Consider the following 26,188-nt stretch of genomic DNA (forward strand, 5'->3'; position numbering starts at 1 on the left):
GTTCCATTGATTAGACGCGTGCTTACTAGATTGCTAGCTGCAAGGATACCAGATGGTATCTGTAGCTATTCAGCTTCTTACAACATACTTGTATTTCTGAGAACCATGCCCACTATGGCATTCAATTTAAAAGCTGGTTAAGAGTTTCATACAGTATGACAGGGCTTTTAAAAATCTCATTTCTCAGCAACTGTGGCCCAAATGCATCTTTAACATTTAAAACATAAAGTATGTCATCTCAGTATTTCTCCAGACTGTAGTGTTATAAAGATCTTGCTTTTCACAAATGTCTGAAGTGCACTTGGAAAAGAACATCAAAAATGCACAAGTCAGCCCTTGAATGAAATTAACTGGTAGAACACAAATGTGCAGATTGCTCTGTGTTGGAAAGAGAATTGCACCTCAAGTAAAGGGTCTTAGGTATCATTTGTTTTATTTTTGACTCAAAGTATAATTTCAAAATGTTACATTGGTTTATGCAAAAGCATGTTTCTGATTCAAGGATGGGATTTATTAAAAGATCAGCATTTCATATTATTCCTCTTCCCCCCCACCCCCACCCCAACCAAGGTGAAAGATCACAGTTCATCTGGTGCAAAATAAACAATTCAGAGCACTGGCATAAGAATGGTATTGACAAAGATCATTCTTCCAGCAGACAGCAAGAGGTATAGACACTCCATCAAAATTCTCTTTCTATAGAACATTCGTGGTTTTACCCAGTATTATTTCCAGACTCAAATACAACTTGAGAACCAGGAGTAGCAGATGCTGGCGAATACTTATTTTAAATAATTCTTTTCAGTACTTTTGGTTTTCTATCACTTTGCTTGTAAAGTTGACATCTGGATTCTATTAGAGATACAGAGAATTCTTCATGGTTAATGACATTACATTAAAGAGAGAATGTGTTTTGTATAATCAAACTCACACAAGCCTTACTCATGGGATTAGGCACAAATGTTTTGTTAAATAAAAACCACTGATGGAAAAATATCATTGCATTTTAAAAGCCATGATAAACTACTAAACCATTAAAACATCTTAAGTTTAAAATCAGTTATGCCATTTATTTTGAGTATCAAAATTTAAAGGAAGGGAGAAATGCAGCAAAAACAAACATGGGTGACTACCTGTATGTAATGGAGGAAAGTGGTAACATCAGAAATAAACTACAATACTGATCAAGTTCTTTCTATGACTCCTTGCTGTGGCACTGCAGGAAACAGTGCACTGGTTTGTAGAAGAGCCCTTGAAATATTTGATTCATTCATGTACTGTTTCTGTAACTTGTGCAAATTGAACAACTGTGACCTACTCCCAAACAACCTCTAACCTGTAGCAGACAGAAATAAAATAAAATCATCTCCAAACCCAGCCCAATTTTAAGAGATAAAACCTAGTCGCATTATTTGCTGCTTTTCTCTGCGCCTTTGCTTTCCTTCCCCACCAATATATGGACACTGTGATGATTTCACTTTCCTCAATTTTAGTGAGCAGAAAACACAGAACTATGTGTTACTGATTTCTTCCATGCAGTATGTTTAATTGGCTCTTCACTCAACCCCGGAACATCTGAACAGCAGAGATGCATACATCAGAATGCTCTTTATTGACAACACAGCATTCAATACCATCATACCCTCAAAACTAATCAATAAGCTCAAAGACCTTTGCTCTACTTGCTTTACCCCTATGACTGTGTGGCTAAGCATAGCTTCAATGCCATATTCAAATTCACTGTCGTGGGATGGCAGCATCAATCTTCAGAGATCACTACCAGCCAAGTCATGTTGTTGCCATCAGGTACAAGAGCCTCAGGACTCACACCACCAGATTCAAGGACAGTTACTTCCCCTCAACCATCAGCCTCTTGAATAAAAGGGGATAACTACATTCAGCTTCTTTTGCTCCATCATTGAGATGTTCCTACAACCAATGAGTACTGCTGAATGGTTTTGGCCCAAAACGTCGCCTGTATTTTTTTCCATAAATGCTGCCTGGCCTGCTGAGTTCCTCCAGTATCTTGTCTGTGTTGCTACAACCAATGATCTCACTTCAAAGACTCTATCTCATTATTGCTATTTATTTATATTTACATTTTTGCAGATTAGTGTCTTCCACACTCGGGTTGGTCTTTCATCGATCCTGCTACAGTTACTATTCTATAGATTTGCCAAGTAGGCCCACAAGAAAATGAATCTCAGGGTTGTATATGGTGACATATATGTACTTTGATAATAAAATATTCTTTGAACTTTGAAATTCTCAGGGTAAAATATTGTTACTGCAGAAACATCTGTTGCCAGACCAGAAGATAAATCGAACACTAGCAAAAATCTCACACTATTCTAGAATTCTGCTCCTGACAAACACAAGCTTGAATTAGTATTAAAAGTAACAATATTGAAAATGACTTGTACCTCAATCAACATGAAAGGTGGCCTCTTCTCTGGAATAGTTTCATGGAAATTATTTAGCAACTAAAGAATAAAGAAACTACTGACAGCCTTAAAGCTGCTGAAACATGCACTGTTTATTTTGATGTAACTGTACATGAACGCTTTTATTCTCTGATCCCATTGAATTGCTGAATGTTTAAAAAGTGGAGTCTGTTAATTACACCCTTCATTGCTTAGTTAGGAAACAAATAACTTTTCATTATAGTAAATTTGATGAGCATTAATTTATGTCTAAATGTAAATGTTGCAGATGGGAGAATTAGGTTTGGACTAGGTCAAAGCATCTCTCCTCTTTAAATTTTGAATGCTGAATCTCTTTCATTGAAAAAGGGACAAAAGCAAAATATCATTAAGGCAATATGAATTATTCATTAAAATTACTTCCATATGATTTTTCCATCAATATCTCAATACAAAGTCATAAAAGGGCATAAAAGATTTTAAGTAGAAGGTTTTAATGAATCGTTGTCATAATACAATTGAAACATTTCTTTTACTCCTCTGTAGGTTGGGAAGCCTGAAATTTAACATCACTGGTGATTAGTGATTCCCATTCAACTAACAGAAAACATAGCTTTGCATTGTAGACTACCACGTCATAATTCAGCAGTGATCAAGGCCAAAAAATATTTGCAAACCAGAGAAAGAAAAAGGAAAATTATAGTGTCCACATTTCTCTTTTGTGTCATTGTGGAAACAAGCGTGAGTTTAGCAGAGAGGAATGTCTTGGGTACACAGCTTGCTTATGTAGCTAAGGGGATGGAAAGATTTCTGGGTGTAGGGTGCTCTTGTGGAAAATGGGAACATTAATTTGACCACGATCTGTGCATATAACCACTGCTTGAGTTGTTCTTCCCCTTCCTCTATCCTATGTTATGAAACTGTTAACATCACCATTAAAGAAAGGGGAAAAACAAACTAGATTAAAAGCTGCAACTACCACCATTTATTAATTATTAATAAAGACATTTGTATGATAAAGGATTTGATTTCATCTATTAAGACTGGAACATACCTCCAAACTATTTACATTCCAGTAATCAGGTTTATTATTTTTGGTACCTTAGGTAGACCTTTTTAATAGGTTTGCATTCATTTGTAAAGTAAAGGATATATACACAAATTGATTATCGAGTTGCTGAAGTTTGATTGTGTTCAGGTAAAGAGGTAAAGAACAACAAAACTTAATGATTCTAGTCTGGTATTTAATGGTTTTGTTGGGAACCTGAATCAAAGGCCATTTAGATAGGTACAATTTTTTTTGATATGAACTGCTTTTCCTAATCCATGTAATCCTGCCTGGCCTTTGATTTCAATAAAGATAAAATTCAATAAGATTTAAAAAGGCTTTCAAGGTGTATCTCACAAACAAGATGCCAATGAAAGGGATTTTACTTCAATAACCGCTGATAGGAACAGACATACACATTTCATAGCACAGATCTTGCCAACTACTAGATTCCTCCCCATACAAAATATGCCATTTTCTTCACAAAACTTGTTCTTTATAGCTATAAAAATTTAAGACAGCCTATCTTCATGTGTTTCAAGTACTATTTTGTGCAGCCTTCACACCTTTATCTAGATATTGGAGTCTTTCCAGCCTTTTCATTTGCTAAAGTTGGCAAAATTGGCAAAGGCATCTTGCTTGGATTGCACCACTGCAGGCGTCATACTGGCACTGAGACCCATGGCAGGAACACCCATGCCCATGGAACCCGTCATGGTCATGCCAACTGGAGCCATTCCCATGTTCATTCCCATCATTCCTTGGTTCATCATACTGCTCTGAGGAACACCCATTGGATTCATCCCTACAGTACCAGTCCCCATCATATTTTGCATCCCCATGCCCACAGGCACATTGTTAGCCATCAAAGATGATGTTCCTGGAGGTCGTGGAGGCATCACACTGGTTGGTGAGTTAATGGATATGGAGGAAAAGCTCTGGGTCATAAGGTTCACAGGTTGCTGTGCGCCTGCAAAAAGAAGTACAGATTAGATGTTTTTTTTTAAAAAAGCTTCTCTTTTAATATTCTTTTCTAAATGGATCAGTTAAACTAATTTGACAGGGGATTGGAACAGGAGTGAAGGGACTCAGGATAGGACAAATGGTAAAAAAGTAAAGGTAGCATGCAGTCAGACTGTCAGGAAGGACAGGCAGGTGATGGGACTTAGTTGCAGCCAACAGGCTAAGTATCTGTACATTAGGGATGCAGAATCAGAAAGGCTAGCAAATACAGTACTTAAGGTGTTGCACCGAAGTGCACATAGTATAAGAAATAAGGTGGATGATCTTGTTGCACTATTACAGATCGCCAGGAATGATGTTGTGGACATCACTGAATCATGGCTGAAGGATGGTTGTAGTTGGGAGTTGACTGTCCAAGGTTACATGTTATATCAGAGGGATAGGAAGGTAAGCAGATGTAATAGAGGATTGGAAGATGTTGAATCTTGTAGGTCGAGTTAAGAAACTGCAAGGGTAAAAGGATCCCGATGGCAGTTATATACAGGCCTCCCAGCAGTGGCTGGGAGGTGGAACACAGGTTACAACAGGAAATAGAAAAGGCAAGTCAAAAGGGCAATGTTATGGTAGTCATGGGAGATTTTAACATGCAAGTCAATTGGGTAAATCAAGTTGGTGATGGATCTCAAGAGACAGAGTTTGTTGAATGCCTAAGAGATGGCTTTTTAGAGCACTTTGTCGTTGAGCTGACTATGGGATCAAGAGGTCTAGAATACAAGATGCTGAGATTTTATAAGGCACTGGTGAGGCCTAACTTTGAGTATTGTGAACAGTTTTGGGCCCCTCATCTTAGAAAAGATGTGCTGGCATTGGAGAGAGTCTAGGGGAGGTTCACAAGGATGATTCCAGGAACGAAAGGGTTATCATACCAGGAACGTTTGATGGTTCTGCGTCTGTACTCAATGGAATTCAAAAGGATGAGGAGGGAATCTCATTGAAGCCTTTCGAATGTTGAAAGGCCTAGACAGGGTAGATGTGGAAAGGATGTTTCCCATGGTGGGAGAGTCTAGGACAAGAGGGCACAGCCTCAAGATAGAGGGATGCCCTTTCAAAACTGAGATGCAGAGAAATTTCTTTAGTCAAAGGGTGGAGAATTTGTGGAATTTGTTGCCACATGCAGCTGTGCAGGCCAGGTCTTTGGGAGTATTTAAGGCAGAGATTGATAGGTTCTTGATTGGACATGGCATCAACGGTTACGGGGAGGCGGCCAGGAACTGGGGTTGAGGAGGAGAACAAAAATAAGGATCGGCCACGACTGAATGGTGCAGCAGACTCGATGGGCCAGATGGCCTAATTCCGCTCCTATGTCATATGATCTTATAATGGAAAACAATTAATCTGATTGCAGGTGCTAGTATTACCTCTATTCAACTCGCAAAGTACTGCATTTGTCTCTTGTAATTTTAAAAAAGTGGTTTTGGAATACAGACATTGTCAATATTTATTGACCAAACTCAATTGCTCCTGAACTGAATAATTTTAGTTTTTCATAGCAAATTGGGAAAGGGTAGCAGATATTCTTTCCTGAAGAAAATTAATGAAGCAAAAAGGTTTTTGCAATAAATTAGTGTCTAGGTCACCATTACAGAGCAGAGCTAGTTTTAAGTATTAACTAAAAGGGCTTTTGCATGCTACTTTTCATTTAGCCTATTGAATGCACAGCTTCTGATCAATGTCAGGAAGAATTTTTTTAAATTTTACGGCATCCATTAGTCTTGCAAGACCATGGATCTGTGCCTGGAAAGTCTTCACTCTCCAGGGCACAGACCTGGGCAAGATTGTATGGAAGACCGGCAGTTGCCCATGCTGCAAGTCTCCCCTCTCCATGACACCGATGTTGTCCAAGGGAAGGGCAAGGGCCAATACGGCTTAGCACCAGTGCTGTCGCAGAGCACTGTGTGGTTAAGTGCCTTGCTCAAGGACACAACACGCCACCTTGGCTGGGGGCTCGAACCCACAACCTTCAGATCGTTAATCCAATGCCTTAACTACTCGACCACGTGCCCAAGAATTATATCGAGAAATATAACCACAATATACAGCATATTCGATACCAGCTGAAAGAATCAACTTCATGGCTTCAATTTATCTTTGAAATGTGAGTATCCTTCAATGCATTTTATATGCCTGTTATGTCACTTGCAGTGCAGCACAATCACTTAATCATTTTTCAATAATTAAGGATGCAAAATTTGTCATTGGACCAGGAATTTTTGAGGGCAGCCACTGAAGTCAATGGATGATGCAGGCCACCACTCAGCTGGCCCTGGCAATATGTTAGGTAAACAAAGAATCCTAATGGAACTAGGAATTCTTAAAGCAGCAAAAAGCAGCATTACATTCCCAGCCTCAACAGGCAATAACAAAAACATTATAAAGCATGCAAAGAAGATTGATAGCTATAATTAGAGCCCCAACTGAGACCTTAGTAAATGTTTCCCTTTGTCGTTATAAATGATTTACAAAAGAATGACTCCCAGTGATGCAAGGAGTAGAATGGTAAGTTTGACATTACTTTTGGAATATTTTTGCATTTTAATAAATAGCAACTTACAGCCACCATGTTAGATCAAGTTATATCACTGCAATGAATTATTTTTCAGTTAGTAACAGAAATATGAATAATATTCTGACAGAGAGGCTTATCCACTATAGCCACCAACCCCATATTACTGTGAGAAGCTCATCCCATCCTTTCCATTAACAGCTCCACACTGTTTCAATGTCATTAGGCTTGTGGTTAAGAATATCATTTCAACGCAGCAATGTTTGATCAGAATGCAAAACCCAAAAGAACGACACAATCAGTTTTAATTGTAACCTTCTAAAGAGAACTGGTTCAACGGCTGCAGAAAAGGAGGAAGTCATGGAGGGGTTGTCTACCGAGTCTCTGTGGGTGGAAGATGGAAACAGGAAGGGGTCAATAACTCTACTGGTTGTTTTTTTTTATATAGACCACTCAGTAGTAACAGGGACATCGAGCAGCAGATAGGGAGACAGATTCTGGAAAGGAGTAATAATAACATGGTTGTCATGGTGGGAGATTTTAATTTCCTAAATATTAATTGGCATGTCCCCAGAGTGAGGGGTTTAGATGGGGTGGAGTTTGTTAGGTGTGTTCAGGAAGGTTTCTTGACACAATATGTAGATAATCCTATAAGAGGAGAGGCTGTACTTGCTTTGGTATTGGGAAATGAACCTGGTCAGGTGTCAGATCTCTCGGTGGTAGAGCATTTTGGAGAGAGTGATCACAATTCTATCTCCTTTACCATAGCATTCGAGAAGGATAGGAACAGACAAGTTAGAAAAAACACTTAATGGAGTAAGGGGAAATATGAGGCTATCAGGCAGGAACTTGGAAGCATAAATTGGAAAAAGATGTTCTCAGGGAAACGTATGGAACAAATGTGGCAAATATTCAGGGGATATTTGCGTGGAGTTCTGCATTGGTACATTCCAATGAGACAGGGAAAGGATGGTAGGGTACAGAACTGTGGTGTACAAAGGCTGTTGTAAATCTAGTCGAGAAGAAAAGAAGAGCTTACGAAAGGTTCAAAAAACTAGGTAATGATAGATCTAGAAGACTATAAGGCGAGCAGGAAGGAACTTAATAATGAAATTAGGAGAGCCAGAAGGGGCCATGAGAAGGCCTTGGCAGGCAGGATTAAGGAAAACCCCAAGGCATTCTACAAGTATGTGAAGAGCAAGAGGATAAGACACGAGAGAATAGGACCAATCAAGTGCGACAGTGGAAAAGTGTGTATGGAACCGGAGGAGATAGCAGAGGTAATTAATGAATACTTTGCTTCAATATCCACTACAGAAAAAGATCTTGGCGATTGTAGGAATAATTTGCAGCGGACTGAAAAGCTTGAGCATGTAGATATTAAGGAAGAGGATGTGCTGGAGCTTTTGGAAAGCATCAAGGTGGATATGTCACCGGGACTGGACTGGATGTACCCAGGGCTACTTGTGGGAAGCGAGGGAGGAGATTGCTGAGCCTCTGGCAATCATCCTTGCATCATCAATGAGGACAGGAGAGGTTCCGGAGGATTGGAGGGTTGCGGATGTTGCTCCCTTATTCAAGAAAGGGAGTAGAGATAGCCCAGGAAATTATAGACCAGTGAGTCTTACTTCAGTGGTTGGCAAGTTGATGGAGAAGATCCTGAGCGGCAGGATTTATGAACACTTGGAGAGGCATAATATGATTAGGAATAGTCAGCATGGCTTTGTCAAAGGCAGGTTGTGCCTTATGAGCCTGATTGAATATTTTGAGGATGTGACTAAACACATTGATGAAGATAGAGCATTAGATGTAGTGTATATGGATTTTAGCAAGGCAATTGATAAGGTACCCCATGCAAGGCTTATCGAGAAAGTAAGGAGACATGGGATTCAAGGGGACATTGCTTTGTGGATCCAGAACTGGCTTGCCCACAGAAGGCAGAGTGGTTGTAGACAGGTCATTTTCTGCATGGAGGTCAGTGACCAGTGGTGCGCCTCAGGGATCTGTTCTGGGACCCCTACTCATTGTGGATTTTTATAAATGACCTGGATGAGGAAGTGGAGGGATGGGTCTGTAAATTTGATGATGACACAAAGGTTGGGTGTGTTGTTGTTAGTGTGGAGGGCTGTCAGAGGTTACAGCGGGACACTGACAGGATGCAAAACTGGGCTGAGAAGTGGCAGATGGAGCTCAACCCAGATAAGTGTGAGGTGGTTCACTTTGGTAGGTCAAATATGTTGGCAGAATATAGCATGAATAGTAAGACTCTTGGCAGTGTGGAGGATCAGAGGGATCTCGGAGTCCAAGTCCATAGGGCACTCAAAGCTGCTATGCAGGTTGACTCTGTGGTTAAGAAGGCATACTGTGCATTGGCCTTCATCAATCGTGGGACTGAGTTTAAGAGCCAAGAGGTAATGTTGCAGGTGACTCTGGTCAGACCCCACTTGGAGTACTGTGCTCAGTTCTGGTTCCCTCTCTACAGGAAGGATGTGGAAACCATAGACAGGGTGCAGAGGAGATTTACAAGGATGTTGCCTGGATGGGAGAGCATGCCTTATGAGAATAGGTTGAGTGAACTTGGCCTTTTCTCCTTGGAGCGATGGAGGATGAGAGGTGACCTGATTGAGGTGTTCAAGATAATGAGAGGCATTGATCGTGTGGATAGTCAGAGGCTTTTCCCCAGGGATGAAATGGCTAGCATGAGAGAGCATAGTTTTAAGGTGCTTGGAAGTAGGTACAGAGGAGATGTCAGGAGTAAGCTTTTTTATGCAGAGAGTGGTGAGTGCATTGAATGGGCCGCCAGGGCAGTGGTGGAGGCGGAAACAATAGGGTCTTTTAAGAGACTCCTAGATGGGTACCTGGAGCTTAGAAAAATAGAGGGCTATGAGTAAAGCCTAGGTAGTTCTAAGGTAAGGACACATTGGGCACAGCTTTGTGGGCCAAAGGGCCTGTATTGTGCTGTAGGTTTTCTATGTTTCTAACATCTTCTATCAGTGACAACACTTTAACAAATGTTCTTCAGTGGCTGTAGATCATTTGGAGATATTCTGGGATCAAAGGCCCAAATTATGCTGGACCTGGCCCATTTCCTGAAGCCGACAGCCACAGTGACTTCCTGCACTATTCTTATCCAATACATTGGATTGGCTAAGCTGATCATCCATAGCAAAGACACATTCACAAAATAGATTACACTACAAGTAGGCTTCAGGTAGCACATCCTGAGGCCTTTCCTTCAGAACACCAAAGTAGCCTTTTCATAGCGTGGAGTCCAGTGACAGAAATGAAAGGTTAGATGTGTTAGTATCCAATCTGTAGCTTGTATGACTTTTAAATGGAGCAGAAATTAGTACAAGCTAAAATGCAGGTGGTAGTTAGCCAACAATCCCTTACAAAACAGCTGACTAAAAGCAAGTACAAATTGTTTATCAAATGAATGCAAGTCTTTCTTCTGATTTTTTAATATATTTTAAAATGCATTACCTTGCTGCTGCATCATGGTGTTTAGTGATGGTTGCTGGGGTTTGGGAGGTTGCATGCCAGGTGTGAGAAAGTCCAGACTGATATTAACACTTGGATCTGACCAGGTGGAAGGCAAAGATGGCTTGACTACTTTCTGGTTCTCCTGCATATTTTGTGTGGGGATTGCATTAGGCCTTGTCAAAGGTGTGGGTAACATCTGCAAAGGCTGAGAAAGAACATTAGTTTGTTAACTACCATAGAACACTGAAAATTGGACGCATCCTTCCTCATCTTTTCTCTCTGATCTCCTCAACACTGCTAAGTGTCCTGGAATATGCAGTACAAAGCACCACAGGGTAGAAGAACCTAGGGTTAACATCTGATGCACTAGATAGCCAGTCATGCAGCCCTTGTTGAAGCTAACTGAAATATGATCCTCACTTTCCCATTCTATCCCATGGGCTGTACCTGGAAGGAAATGTTGGTCAAGAACAATTTTGAATTGTTTCTCACTATTGCTTAAACATAACCATGAAAAGGAGTGATACAAAGGCGGCTACAGATATTTGGTGAAATATAAGCCATCTAAAGTCCACCTTAGCGAGAGGGGAAGAAGAACATTAAAAAATAAAACAATGCACAAATTAATGGCTGAAATTATTTTAAATCCTTCACAAGTGTAGTACCAAATTGTTTACGTGGCGATTCCAATGTCATTACTTATCTTCTCTCAGGTGTGTAAAACTCTCTTCATTAAATTCTACCTTCTAGCTTCTCTCTCTTCCAAGTCACTTACCAGTATATACAGAATATATTTTAAGTCCTAGTTTTTCATGCAAAAATTAAATCACAAGAACAAGTTATAATTGCAACATTACTAACACAGATAAAACGCTGGAGGAACTCAGTAGGTAAGGCAGCACCTATGGAAGGAAACAGATGGCACAGACACTGCCTGACCTGCTGAGCTCTGTTGCATTGTGTGTGTTTTGTTCAAGATTTCCAGCATCTGCAGAATCTCATGTCTATTATTAACAGTTCAACATTATTTCAATCTAGTCCTTTGTGCCCAGTATTAATAGAGCTCAAGTTGTCAGCTCAGCTACAATTCAATTCTGTTACGTGTATCACCCCATATGGTATTAAACAATGCAATCTACCAGGTCCTGTATTGAGAAGAGCAAAATCTGAGAAAATTTAAAACATCAGAAATTTGTTTGTAAATTCACCATAGTAGAGGAAAAATGAACCATTCAGGTAGAATCTCAGAACAGAGTAATATCTAAAACCAAGGCTTGAATTGTCTTCTCTATCTATGTTTCCTGATTGATCTGAGTGTTATATTTTATTTTGGCAGCGCTGTCATAGTTGAATTGGCACATGAGGCTTCACGCAGGTCAGGGCATGGGAAATTTTAAAAAAGGATTTGGCATTTTTTGGCAGTGCAATTGCAATTCATTAGCAAGGGCAGATAAAAATAAGGTAGGGACAAATGAAGTGGCCATTCTGTGAGTGGACCAGTGTTAGAGTGGGAAGGCTTTGGCTCATCAAGCTTAGGTAAGGTAAGTACCTGGTGAGTTTCTTCTTCATTCTTAGTCTGTTAGTACACAGAGCTGGCTCTGGGGCTGTGTTGTGTTCTTCGTGTAAGATGTGGGAATTCTGGGAGACCTCCAGCCTCCTGGATAACCACACCTGCACAAGGCACACTGAACTGCATCTCCTCAGAGAACATGTTAAGGAACTGGAGCTGCAGCTTGATGACCTTCGGCTCATACGGGGAATTGAGATGCTACATAGGAGTTATAGGGAGGTAGTCACCCTTAAGCTGCAGAGGCAGAAAATGAGTGACTGACAGGAGAGGAAAGGAAAATTGGCAGCTGGTACAGAGTACCCCTGTGGTTGTTCCACTCAATAATATGCACGTTGCTTAAGATACTGTTGAGGGGGTCAATCTGTCAGAGGGAAGCCACAGCAACCAGGTCTCTGGCATTGAGTCTGGTGCTGTGGCTCATAACAGAAGGGGAGCGACGAGGACTACAATAGTGATAGGGGATTCCTTAGGTAGAGAAGTAAATATGCTATAGAGACACCTGTATGTTGCCTCCCAGGTGCCAGGGTTGGAGACATCTCGGATCAGGTCCACAATATTCTAAAGAGGGAGAATGAACATTAAGCCTAGCTACGTATTAGCACTAATTACATAAGTGGAAAAAGTGGAGAGGTCCTGAAGAAATAATTTAGGGAGCTAGGTAGAAAGCTGAAAAGCAAGACCTCCCGGCAAACTGTACCCAAGGGATGCCAATATCCTTGTGGGCAGTGATATTGCTAGAGCATTTGGGGAGGGTATAAACTAATTTAATGAGGGGGTGGGAACTGGTGTGATAGTATAGGGCTGTTGGTTTACAAGCAGAAGCAACATGTAGTGAGACTGTCAGGAAGGGATGAGTTGCAGTGTAAAGGGGGGACAAAATCAAGAAGTATGTTGGATACAGGACTGAAGGTAGTATATCTGAATGCAAGCAGTATACAGAATAAAGTAGATGATTTTGTAGTGCACTTAGAAATTGGCAGGTATAACATTGGGCATCACTGGGTCATGGCTGAAACACTGAAAGAAGATTATAGTTGGGAGCTCAACATCCAAGGATACACATTGCATCGACAGGACAGGCAGGTAGGCAGAGGGGTTGGTGTGGCTCTGTTGGTAAAGAAAAAAATAACATCCTTAGAAAGAGGTGACATAAGCTCAAAAAATGTGAATCTTTGTTGTTACAGTTAAGGAATTGCAAGGGTAAAAAGACCTTGATAGGAGATATATACAGATGTCCAAACAGTAAACAGGATGTGGTCCACAAATTACATTGGGAGATAGAAAAGGCATGTCAAAAGGGCAATGCTAGGATAGTTATGGGTGATTTCAAAATGCATGTAGATTGGGAAAATCAGGTTGATGCTGGATCCCAAGAGGAGGAACCTGTAGAATGCTTGTAAGATAGCTATTTAAAAGTAGCTTGTGGTTGAGCCCATTAAGGGATCAGCTATTCTGGATTAGGGGTTATGTAATGAACGCTGACTTTCTGACACACCACTCCATGAAGATGTCCTGGGTACTTTGTAGGCTAGTACCCAAGATGGAGCCGACTAAATTTACAACCCTCTGCAGCTTCTTTTGGTCCTGTGCAGTAGCCCCCACTCCCATAACAGACAGTGATGCATTCTGTCAGAATGCCCTCCGCGGTACATCTATAGAAGTTTTTGAATGTATTTGTTGACATACCAAATCTCTTCAAACTCCTAATGAAGTATAGTTGCTGTCTTGCCTTCTTTATAACTGCATCGATGTGTTGGGACCAGGTTAGATCCTCAAAGATCTTGACACCCAGGAACTTGAAACTGCTCACTCTCTCCACTTCTGATCCCTCTGTGAGGATTGGTACATGTTCCTTCGTCTTACCCTTCCTGAAGTCCACAATCAGCTCTTTCGTCTTACTGACGCAGACTGGTGCCGCAGCAACAACCTGGCACTTAACTAGTTGGCATATCTCACTCCTGTACGCCCTCTTGTTGCCACCTGAAATTCTGCCAACAATGGTTGTATCGTCAGCAAATTTATAGATGGTATTTGAGCTATGCCTAGTCACACAGTCAAGTGTATATAGAGAGTAGAGCAGTGGGCTAAGCACACCCCTGAGGTGCACCAGTGTTGATCGTCAGTAAGGAGGATATGTTAACACCAACCTACACACATTGTGGTCTTCCGGTTAGGAAGTCAAGGATCCAATTGCAGAGGGAGGTACAGAGGCTCAAGTTCTGCACCTTTTCAATCAGGATTGTGGGAATGATGGTATTAAATGCTGAGCTATAGTCGGTGAACAGCATCCTGATGTAGGTGTTTGTGTTGTCCAGGTGGTCTAAAGCTGTGTGGAGAGCCATTGAGATTGCGTCTGCCATTGACCTATTGTGGTGATAGGCAAATTGCAATGGGTCCAGGTCCTTGCTGAGGCAGGTGTTCAGTCCAGTCATGACCAACCTCTCAAAACATTTCATCAATGTTGATGTGGACTACTACCGTAGTCAATAAAGCAGCCCACATTATTCTTCTTAGGCAGCAGTCCCCGACCACCGGGCCGCGAGGAAGCGATATGAGTCAGCTGCACCTTTCCTCATTCTCTGTCACAGCCACTGATCAGCCATTACGCATGCGAGGTCGTGACCCACGCGTCAACTGTGTCAGGGTGGGAAGGAGATCAACTCCTCGAGCTTGTAAATGACGATGGGCTGAAAAGTATGTTTGACATAATATCTTTGTCGGCATTTTGGATCAAAGTCAAGGCTAAATATCCTGAGATAGCTACGAAAGCACTGAAAACGTTGCTTGCATTTCCATCATTTTTCTGCGAAGCGGAGTTTTCTGCAATGAATGCAACGAAAACTAAACTGCGGAACAGACTGGACATAAGGAACTCCCTTCGAGTATCGCTGTCTCCCATCACCCCTCGATAGGACCGTCTTGTTGCAGGAAAACAAGCCCAGGGCTCCCACTGATTCAGCAATATTGGTGTGTTGCAATGATTTTATATATTTATACAGGGAATTATGTGCTGTGTGTTTAATATTCAAATGTTACTTAAAATGTTATGATGCTATTGACTTATAAGTGACCCTATAAAAATACAGCATGGAAACAGGCTATCTCGGCCCTTCTAGTCCGTGCCGAACGCTACTCTCACCTAGTCCCGCCAACCTGCACACAGCCCATAACCTTCCATTCCTTTCCTATCCATATACCTTTCCAATTTTTCTTTAAATGATAATATCGAACCTGCCTCTACCACTTCTATTGGAAGTTCGTTCAACACTTCAAGCTCCCCTGTCCTCCCCTGATAATTGACTTATCACTGTATTCATGCGAAGAAAACATGCGTTGTGTGTTTAATATTAAATTCGTTAGATAAACCCTTTTAGAAACAAAACTGAGTGTATTACCCACTTACCGCCTATATTTCAGTAGTGATTAAAACCCACCCCGATGAACAGAATCGCCAAAAAGGATTTGCTGGGGGGGTGGGTGGGCAGGGCGGGAATCGGCAGGTCACGACGCGCATGTGCACTGGTGCCCGCGCAAGGCTTCATGGCCATTGTAGTCTTTCTGGGTAAACAACGCATTTGACTGCTACTCTTGTCCGTTGGCAACCCTACCCCCACCCTCCCGGTTGGCCGGTCCGCAAGAATATTGTCAATAGTAAACCGGTCCACAATGCAAAAAAGGTTGGGGACCTCTGTTCTTAGGTACTGGTATAATTGTTGCCTTTTTGAAGCAAGTGGGTTGCTGTGAGAGGTTGAAAATGTCCTTGAAAATTCCTGTTAGTTGGTTGGCACAGGTTTTCAGAGCCCTACCAGGTATTCCATCAGGACTTGCCGCCTTTGCAAGGGTTCACTTTCTTTAAAGACAGCCTAATGTCGGCCTCTGAGACTGAGATCACGGTATCATCAGATGCAGCAGGGATCTTCACAGCGTGCATAGAAGACACTGAGTTCATCTGGTAGAGAAGCATCGCTGCCATTCTTGCTATTGGGTTTCGCTTTGTAGGAAGTAATGTTTTGCAGACCTTGCCAGAGTTGCCGTGCATCCGATGTCACCTCCAACCTCATTCGAAAGTGTCTCTTTGCCCTTGAAATAGTCCTCCACAAATCATACTTGGTTTTCTGGTACATCCCTGGGTCGCCAGACTTGAATGCCAAAGATCTAGCCTTCAGCAGACAATGTACCTCCTGGTTCATCAACGGCTTTTGATTTGGGAATGTACAGTAAGTCTTTGTGGGCACACACACATCCACACAGGTTTTAATGAAGTCGATAACAACTGCAGCACATCCGGGTTTGAAGACGAATCCCTGAGTACAGTCCAGATTCAAAGCAGTCCTGTAGGCACTCCTGTGCTTCTCTGGTCCTCACTGCTGGTGCTGCAGTCTTCAGTCCCTGCCTACACTCAGGGCGTAGAAGTACAGCTAGGTGATCAAATTTCCCAAAGTGAGGGTGTGGAGTAGCACAGTAGGCATTCTTGATGGTGGTGTAGCAATGGTCCAGTGTGTTTCCTCTGGTATTGCAAGTGATCTGTGGATGGTAGTTGCTTAGTGATTTTTTTCAGACTGGCCTGGTTAAAATCTCCCAAAACCACAGTGAAGGTGTTAAGAGTGCGCTGTTTTGTGCAAGTTGATCCCATTGCTCAAATCATCTAAAGCCTGATTGGCATTGGCCTGAGGTGGAATGTAAACTGCTACCAAAATGACCCCAGAGAACTCCTGTGATGGGTAAAAAGGATGGCACTTTACTGCTAGATATTCCAGGTCTGATGAGCAGAATTGGGACAGCACTGATATATTTTTGCACCAAGAAGAGTTGATCATGAGGCATGCTTCTCCACCTCTGCTTTTGAGAGTCTACAGATCTGTCCTGGCAGTGTATAGCAAACCCAACGAACTGAATCGCTGCATCCAGTAAGGAAGGGGTTAACCAGGATTCCGTGAAACCAAGGACGCACGCGGTCCTAATGTCACTGACTCCGCACCCTAGCTCTGAGTTCGACTTTATTCACTAGAGACTGCATGCTCGCCAGTAAGATAGTTGGTATAGGGAGTTTAAAACCCCATTTCCTTAATCACACTTGTTAACCCCGCTCTACACCCGGGCTTCCTCCGAAGTGTCCTACGTGGGCGTTTCCGACCACAATCAGTGTTGTTTCCGTCACACAATAATGTGGGGAACAAAGAAATGGCAGATGAACTGAGCAAGTATTTTGCATCAGTCTTTACTCTGGAAGACACGAGCAGTATGCCAGCATCTATAGATTTGTTGATGATACAAACATTGTTGGCAGAATTTCAGATGGTGATGAAAAAGCAAACAGGAGTGAGATATACCAGTTACTTGACTGGTGTCACAGCAACAACTTTGCCCTCAACATCAGTAAGACCAAAGACCTGACTGTGGACATCAAGGGTAAGACAAGGGAACACAAACCAATGCTCAAGGTGGGATCGGAAGTGGGGAATGTGCAATTTCAAGTTCCTGGGTGTCAATATAACTGAGGACCTAACCTCGATGCAATATATTCATGCAACTATAAAGAAGGCAAGACAGCGACTATATTTCATTAGGAGTTTGAGGAGATTCAGTTTTTCAACTAATACACTTGAAAACTTCAACAAATGTACCATGGAGAGCATTGTGCCTGGCTACGTCACCGGTGGGGGGCACTGCACAAAATCAAAATAAGTTGCAGAAAACTATAAAATTAGTCAGTTCTATCATGGGTACCAGCCTCCATAGTATCCAAGATGCCTTCAAGGAGCAGTGCCTTAGGAAGGTGACGTCCATCATTAAGGATCCCCATCACCCAGGACACGCTCTTTTCACACTGTTAGCGTTGGAAAGGAGGACAGAAGTCTGAAGGCACATGCTCAGCAATTCAGGAATAGCTTCTTTGCCTCTGCCATCGGACTTCTAAATCGACACTGAACCCATGAACATGATCTCACTACTTGTTTTTGTTTGTTATGTAAGGGGTTTCTTCTTTTATGTTACTGTGAAGGCTTACAAAATGGCTTCTTTGTTATGTTATAATTAAAATGGCTTTTCTGTAATAATAACTGCGATGTAGAAAGTTCTCTCTCTTTCTCTGCTTGTTTGGGTCATATTATTGATAAGAGACGGAACGTACCAATTGGGATAGATGTTATTCTTTCTTGTGTGTCTGTAAGCTATTCTTTTCGCGGGCTTTGAGGGAGAGGAGACTCGATGTTGTAAGCTGGGCAGCGGAACGGACCTCAAGCTGGAGTCCAAGGCCCAAGGTCTTCGACGAGGAGAGGAGACGAAGACAGACTCATGTGGAGCCTCTGGCCGACCACCATGGTTGGTCCCAGGTGGCGGGTCGAGGGGTTCAGAGGGGATCAAATGGTGGAAAGAAGACCCCGTTAATTGAGCTCCAACTGTTGTGCACAAAGTGGTAGAACTTTGATAAGTTTGGCACCTTTTATTTTCCTTTTATATTTTATCTCTATTAATTACACAGTTCCAGTAAAATCTGTAAAGTGTAATTATTTAATTGCATATGGTGTATTGTCTGTTATTTGGCAGGGTGGGGTACATCACACAGCATCTACACAAACTTGATTACCCAATTTGGAGGGGCCAAAGGCTGCTCCCCCTAGACGACAGCGAGCTGAGCGAGCCTGAGGATTACCAGGGGACTACATTTGGGGGTTTCATCTGAGATTTGATTTAGTGGGTGCTGTGTAATTGCCCTGTTTAAATGAGCGCTGCTGTGTCTCTGTGGGATTGCGGTTAGTAATGCGTGTCTCTGTGGAATTGCTGATTATTACTGCATGCGTGTTGGGTGGGGTAGCTGTTAGTACCCCGGAGGTCTTTGTTCGAGTTCAGACTAGCGCTGATGAGTTGGTGGTGGGACTGCCAGTGTCCCGGGTGCCCCGGGTGAGGCGGGACCATGGGCTGTCCATACAGTTAGGAGAGAGAGGAAAGAGTGGTCTGATTCGGAGGCAGTGTCTGCAAATAAATGTTCCAGCTATGGAAGGCTCCGCCTGGCTTTTGGGATATTGTCCACCCCTAAAGGGGCGAAGGCGTACGAGATGTGGGCGGAGCGGATCTCTCAGTTGTTAGATGAGTGGCAGTGCTCAGTTGAGGGAGAGCGACAGGGATTGGTTGAAAGTTTGAGTTGGCGGGCTGTTGACGGTGTTAGAACTGTCAAGTTCAATTACCCTGTAGTGACAGCTGCCAGTGATCTGAAAGCGGGGGAAAATGCGTCTGGATCAACTGGAAGTAAAATGCAGTGCCTTGGGGGCTTTCCATACCTGTGTCAGGAGATTGGGGAAAAGCTTTCAGTGTATCTTCTCTGGCTAGGAGGGCAGCTAAATTGCTTGCAGTGCCAGGGGGATCATTAAAGGGGATCAGCCCCTCCCTCAGTTGTTCAGCTGACCAGAGAGGTGTCAGAAAATTTAGTGGAGGCCCAGTGGGGGAACGGCTTGGGGTCTCTGGGAGAGCACGTTCCCAGCAACGTACCGAGGAACTTCCGAAAGGAAAAGACCCTATTCCTGAAGGCTTAGAGGGACCACGCCCCCGTGTGTCGTTACAGGTAGATGGAAACTATGCTAAAGCCACCCTGACACCAAGGCGCAGGTCAAGTTGATGTACAGTTCGTTTTACAACCGGTTTCTAAAGCATTTACCCTTGACAACATTAAGGGCACTGGAGATTTGGAGTACCAGTGCCAGTGATTATCCAGAAGACGATTATTGGTCAGTGAAACTGGAGTTCATGGGGGCATTGTCTCTGCACCCAGTGTTTCGAGCTGCTTGTGAGGACGTGTGTAGCAGCCTTGGGCCAGTAACAAATTTAAACGAGAGCCGATTGTAGTACAGCCTGGGGGACGTATCTGAGGGGGAAGTATCTCTTAGTAGACGCTCTGAAATACCACAAGGGAGGGGAGTTGACCGCTGAAGACACCTCGGTGAGAAAGGTCGTGGCAACTGGACCCTGTAGCTGTGGAAGACATAGCGAGCGTGTATGTGGATTATAGGACTTCGAACAGGCGCAGTGTCATTGACCAGAACATAGCCCTGAGGGCTGAAGACGCTATGGTCTGTTTGTATGGTGCGACGTGGTTTAATGTGCTGGATCTGGGATCTGAGGAGTGGATGTTGCCAGATCCTGATGAGTGAGGCCAACAAGGAGAAGATAGCCATTATAGGTCTCCTAAATTTTTCAGGTCAGAAAAGATGCCATAGGGCATATCTGGAGCCCCTGCAACCTTCCCGCAGGGCATGAGGAAGACCATGGGGGATGTGGAGGTGTTTGGAGTTTTGGCGTATGTGGATGATCGCCTAGGGTTTGGATTCGCCTTGGGGAGGATGATGTGAGGTAAGTGCCGGAGCCCCAGACAACCATTGAAGAATTGGAGTTCACGCTCGTCAAAGTGGAGACGGGGAAACAGGATTCCGAGCTGAAACTGTGGTCATTTACTGATGAATTAATCCAGAGAGACGAAACAATGACCAACCATCGAAAGGATCAGCAGAAACTCAAGAAATCGATCCAGAACAGATTGGAAGACGCTGGTGGTGTAATTGCATCCCAGATGGAGATGGACATGAAGCGTGGGTCAGAACTGCTGAGACTGGGACAAGAGTTGGAGGAGTCGGAGAAGAAGCTGACGTCTCGATTGCAGGAGGCTGAAGAGGCTGCCCAGGCAGCCCAGGCTAAGTGCTTCAGTTTGGAGAAAATCAAACAGCAGCTACCGATCGAGGGAATGAGGAAGAATACGGATTCGAAAGATGATGTGCTGGATGTGAGGTACATGCTGCCTTTTGCTAACTTCTCCTTGGTTGAGGCCCTTCTCCTACTGAGTCAGATGTAGTGGGGAGGGCTAGCTGTGGGCAGCCTGGGTTACAGCAGGACCCTGAAGGAAAAGAAGCGGGGCCTTGGACACGGGACAGGGGGCTCCGAGTTGCAGTGGGGGCATGAGTGAGAGATTGAGAGAGGATTTGGCAAGCAGTCCCGAGGTATCCCCAGTAGTGTCCAAGTCTGAAGGGTTTAGGTGAGGGGGTACGGAGGTCTCGGCGGATGAGGAAACTCCCAGATAGGTTGGCCTATGTAGCGCCTGAGGAAGAGGGTGTAAGGTCTACTGTTTGGGGAGCAATGTGACTGTTTATACCTGGATTGGGTTTTTGTGTCCGCAGCAATGGTTGGCGAATTATTTAGACATCATGAGGACATGACTTTATTTGGTGGGGGGAAGAGTGGAAGGGTTTCTTCTTTTACATTACTGCGAAGGCCAACAAAATGGCTTCTTTGTTATGTTATAATTGAAATGGCTTTTCTGTAATAAAACTGTGATGTAAGGAGTTCTCTCTCTGCTGGTTTGGGTTATATTATTGATAAGAGATGGAACGAACCAATTGGGATAGACGCTATTCTTTCTTGTGTGTCTGTAAGCAATTATTTATTCACGGTCTTTGAGGGAGAGGAGACGTGATGCTGTAAGCTGGGTGGTGGAACAGACCCTGAGTGGGAGTCCAAGGCCCAGGTTCTGCGGCGAGGAGAGGAGACAAAGACAGACTCGTGTAGAGCATCTGGTTGACCACCGTGGTCGAGGGGTTCAGAGGGGATCGAATGGTGGAAAGAAGACTCCGTTAATTGAGCTCCACCTGTTGTGCACGAAGTAGTAGAACTTCGATAAGTTTGGCACCTTTTATTTTCCTTTTATATGTTATCTCTATTAATTACGTAGTTCCAGTAAGATCTATGAAGTGTAATCATTTAATCACATATGGTGTATTGTCTGTTATTTGGCAGGGTGGGGTACATAACACAGCATCCACACAAACTTGATTACCCAATCTGGTGGGGCCGAAGGCTGCTCCCCCTAGACGAAAGTGAGTCGAGCGAGCCCGAGGCTTACCAGGGGCTACAGTTATTTTGCACTACTTATTTTAACTTAACTATTTAATAGACACAGATATTCTTTAGTGTATTTGTTTTTTTTCCTACATTTATCACGTATTTCCTTGTACTGCTGCCATAAAGTTAACAAATTTCACAGCATACGCTGGTGACATTAAATCTGATTTTGAAGCCTGAGAGTGTCAGGGGGTAGAAATGAGTTCAGTTGCTATTACTAGGGAGAAGGTGCTTGGAAACTTAAAGGTCAGAAGGTACTTAAGTCACCTAGATCAAATGGACTACACCTCAGGGTTCTGAAAGAGGCAGCTGAAGAAAATGTGGAGGCATTAGTAATGATCTTTCAAGAATTTTGGAGTGGTTCCAGACGAACTTGCAGATTGCAAGGTCACTCCACTCTTCAAAAATGGAGGAAGGCAGAAGAACAGGAATTACAGGCCAGTTAGCCTGACTTCAGTGGTTGGGAAGATCTTGGTGGCAATTGTTAAGTATTGTGATTTCAGGATACTTGGAGGCACATGGTAAAATAGCCCAAGGTCAGCATGGCTTCCTTAAGGGAAGCTCTTGCCTGACAAACCTGCTAGAATCCTTTGTGTTAGTAAGCAAGATAAACATAGGAAAATCAGTGGGTGCTGTACGTTTGGATCTTCAGAAGACAAAGTCCTGCATGAGGCCGCTTAACAAGATAAGAGCTCAGAGGTGGGAATAAAGGGAACCTTTTCTGGTAGCAGCTGATGTTGACACAGTTTCTTTTTACATATGTATCAATGATTTGGATGAGGGAATAGATAGTTCTGTGGCAAAGTTTGCGGACTATACGAAGATAGGCGAAGAGGAAGAAAGCAGAAGCAGGGAGGCTGCAGAATGACTTGGACAGATTATGAGAATGGGCAAAGAAGTGGCAAATGGAATACAGTGTCGGGAAGTGTATGGTCACACATTTCAGTAGAAGGAATAAGGAAGTATAAACTATTTTTTAAATGGAGAAAACATTCAAAAATCTAAAGTGGAAAGGGCTTGGGAGTCCTTGTGCAGGATCCCGTCAAGGTTAGCTTGTAGGTTGAGTCAGTGGTGAGGAAGCCAAATGCAATGTGCATTTATTTCCAAGGACTAGAATATAAAAACAACCTGGAGCATTATAAGGCACTGATGAGGCCTCGTTTGGAGTATTTAGAGCAGTTTTGAGGCCCTTGTTGAAAGGATGTGCTGATATTTGACAGAGTTCAGAGGAGGTACATGAGAATGCTTCTGGGAATGAAAGGCTTATTGGATGAGGGGCAATTGATGGCTCTTAGCCTTTACTTAATGGAATCTAGAACAATGACAGGGTTGGAGGGGGCGGGGGGCAGTGAAATCTCATTGAAACTTATCAAATCTTGAAAGGCCTATATAGAGTGGATGTGGAGAGGATGTTTCCTATGGTGAGAGAATCTAGAACTAGAGGACACAGCCTTGAGAGAGAGATGGTGAATCTGTGGAATCTGTTGCAACATGTAATGTGGCTGTGGAGGCCAGGTCATTGAGTGCATTTAAGGCAGAGGCTGACAGGCTCTTGATTCAACAAGGCATGAAAGGTTATGGGGAGAATATAGGAGAATGGGTTTAAGAGGGAAATGGATTTGCCATGATGTAATGGCAGAGTATATTAGATGGGCCAAATGGCACAATTCTGCTCCTATGTCTTATTGTCTATGAGATCCCTGCATTTTTTACCTCCAAGTATTCCAAGCATTTTTAACAACTCTTAACAATAATATGGCCGCCATTACACTTCGTGGAAATCCAAATGCTAGCACTTCAGAACTAGCAATAAACACTTCCGGACATGACCTTTCATATTTATTTATTCATAAGGAGTTGGATCAGACAGATGAATTCCAACCTACATAACTCTAACAACTGATCACAAGCTTGTACTCACCTGGGATCTGGACATGGGCATGCCAGTGATAGGTAAGGTGTTGTTAGCTGACATTGCAAAGTTCATGCTCTGGGATGAGGTCATGGTTGACTGCATACCAATATTCAGATCAAACAGCTCCATGGTAGCTGCAGGAGGTTGGGCAACAGCATGCTGCATGTTATTGTAAAGGTCCCCACTTGACTTATTGGCCTGACCGGACTGGGCTTGGTTGAAGGCACTCCATTCACCAAAATCAGCACTGCTACTAGCTGATGTGCCTACAACAAAAAAGGTAATATTGAGCAAGCTTGGCAGATCAAAGAACTAAAGTCAATTCAGACTTGACATGCTCGCGTCTCCAGATCAGATCTCTTACAGCCCATATGCTCCTGCATAGTTTATTTGCTTTTATCAAGGTAGCACAGTATTGTGTCAAAGCTATAAATTAACTTTTCACACCCAGACTTAACTTCACAAAAATATTTGATTTTTTTTCCCTTCTTAATAGAGCCAATAAATGAAAAACTGTTTTAAAATTTTAGGTGTATTAGTTTCTTGCGGGTGGTGAGATGGAGACAAGTCTTTACCAAAGGGAATGTAAGACGCTGCTTCCCTCCACTAGCCTGCAGGTCACCCTTGGGCAAGGTGTATCACCTGCTTCGCTCCCCAATCAAGATTACGTCAAGCTAGGGGAGCAAGTGATGGACGGTTCTTTGAGCAGCTGGTGCATATCACAAACCCTGGTTATGTGACCACTGACACCAGACAGACAATCTGAAGGGTATTGATAATGGCTGGGGTCACCCGTCTTGTAAAGACACTGTACAGAAGACGACAATTGCAAACCACTCCTGTAGAAAAGATGGTCAAGAACAATCATGGTTCTGATTGCCTACTTCACTCAACATGGCACATAACGAACGACTAGTTTCCACTTGTATTTTTTCCCATTTTATATTACAAGTGAATAGTTATACTTTCAGAACAATGGATGACTCCTTTTTGGAGTAGGCTGTGACAGGGAATGAATGCCACTCTAAATTCCATTTGCCAAATGGCATATTAAATTGAAACCCTGCTTGATCTTATAAGCATTATCTCAAGGTACTAATTTTAAACTTGAAGAAACTCTCCAGGTATGTAAACATTTCTCACTCATACACACAGCCATGTACAGATTATTAATCCTTATTTCTAGTGGAAAGTTTCTCTGCATCAAATACCTAGTGACTAGCGAAACAGCAACTGTAAAACATATTAGTGGAGGGAGATGGAAGTGAGGAGATTGTGAGGGAGTTCAAACATACGTGGCGTCAGTATTACAGTAACAAAAACCAAGTTGGTTTGAGTGGGAAATTTCCATAAATCTCTATTGAAGGATCTTAAACAAAATTTGGACTGAACTGTTTTGGCAGTAAAGCTGCCCTAACTGCAAACTACCAACTCGCAGGATTCCAAAGCTAAGTAAAGCAAAACTCTTTTTTGCCAGTATTTGTCAGAATCACTTTGCTTCAAATCCAGAGTGTTTGTTTCCAAGTAATTACAGGTTATATTGCTATTAATTTTAACAATTGCAGAAACAGTTGACCTGCACCATCGACCCATTTAATAAAATCTGAGTGCAAAACGAGTAAATTAATCATGAATGAAATAGCATCTGCTACTCATCATTTTCTGACAGTATATTTCAGATGGAATTAAAGACCAAATGTCCTCACCCCTCAAAATAATTGCCCAGGTTAGATACTGCCCTTTCCAGCAATGCTCCTATGTGAAGTATCAGCTACATACACTGGGACAATCCGAATTAGTCTCCACCAACTATCTTCAGCACATAAAATTCAAAAACATCCATCCAACAGGAGAGGTTGACAGATAATTTGCTTTACTCTCCTCAATCCAAAAAAAAAACACATCTGGGTCAATTGTAACACCCAATGTTGCTTGATTGCTATTGGAGCTTGATTTAGTGAGGCTGAGGTATCATGTGTAGGATTTTTTCAGTATTTCTGTATAACCACCAGAGATATATTTTAAATGGAGTTATGTGGGTGCAGAGTGAGTGAAGGGGAGAAGGGATGAAAATCAAATGACCCTAAACTATAACATTTCTATGAGTCCCTTAGGAAGTAAACATAAACAGGTACCTATAAAAGCATGCAACAAATGATCAAGTGGAACTTACGCTACATATGCTTCGATTAGCCTTTGACCTGAATATGCACAGGTTTTGCACATTGAAGATTTGTATACTTTTATTATTTGTATTTTTGTTTTATTTTTCATGCCCAATCTTGTACTAGTCAAGCAAGAGTTAAAAACGTGAACTGATTATTTGTTATTTCCCATCATT

General features: G+C 42.6%; 1 protein-coding gene across 1 annotated transcript in view; it reads right to left on the reverse strand.

Moving 5' to 3' along the window:
• Positions 1-410: 410 nt before the first annotated feature.
• clint1a (clathrin interactor 1a) overlaps positions 411-26,188 on the reverse strand; it is a 199,601-nt gene continuing 173,823 nt past the window's right edge. Inside the window, exons 10-12 of the mRNA XM_063053688.1 lie at positions 23,854-24,113; positions 10,481-10,685; positions 411-4,441 (exon numbers count right to left, since the gene is read on the reverse strand). Coding sequence (XP_062909758.1) covers positions 4,071-4,441; positions 10,481-10,685; positions 23,854-24,113 — 836 coding nt within the window. The 3' untranslated portion in view covers positions 411-4,070. The remainder of the gene's footprint in view (positions 4,442-10,480; positions 10,686-23,853; positions 24,114-26,188) is intronic.

The sequence above is a fragment of the Mobula hypostoma genome, chromosome 7, assembly GCF_963921235.1.
Source record: "Mobula hypostoma chromosome 7, sMobHyp1.1, whole genome shotgun sequence".
Lineage (NCBI taxonomy): Eukaryota > Metazoa > Chordata > Chondrichthyes > Myliobatiformes > Myliobatidae > Mobula > Mobula hypostoma.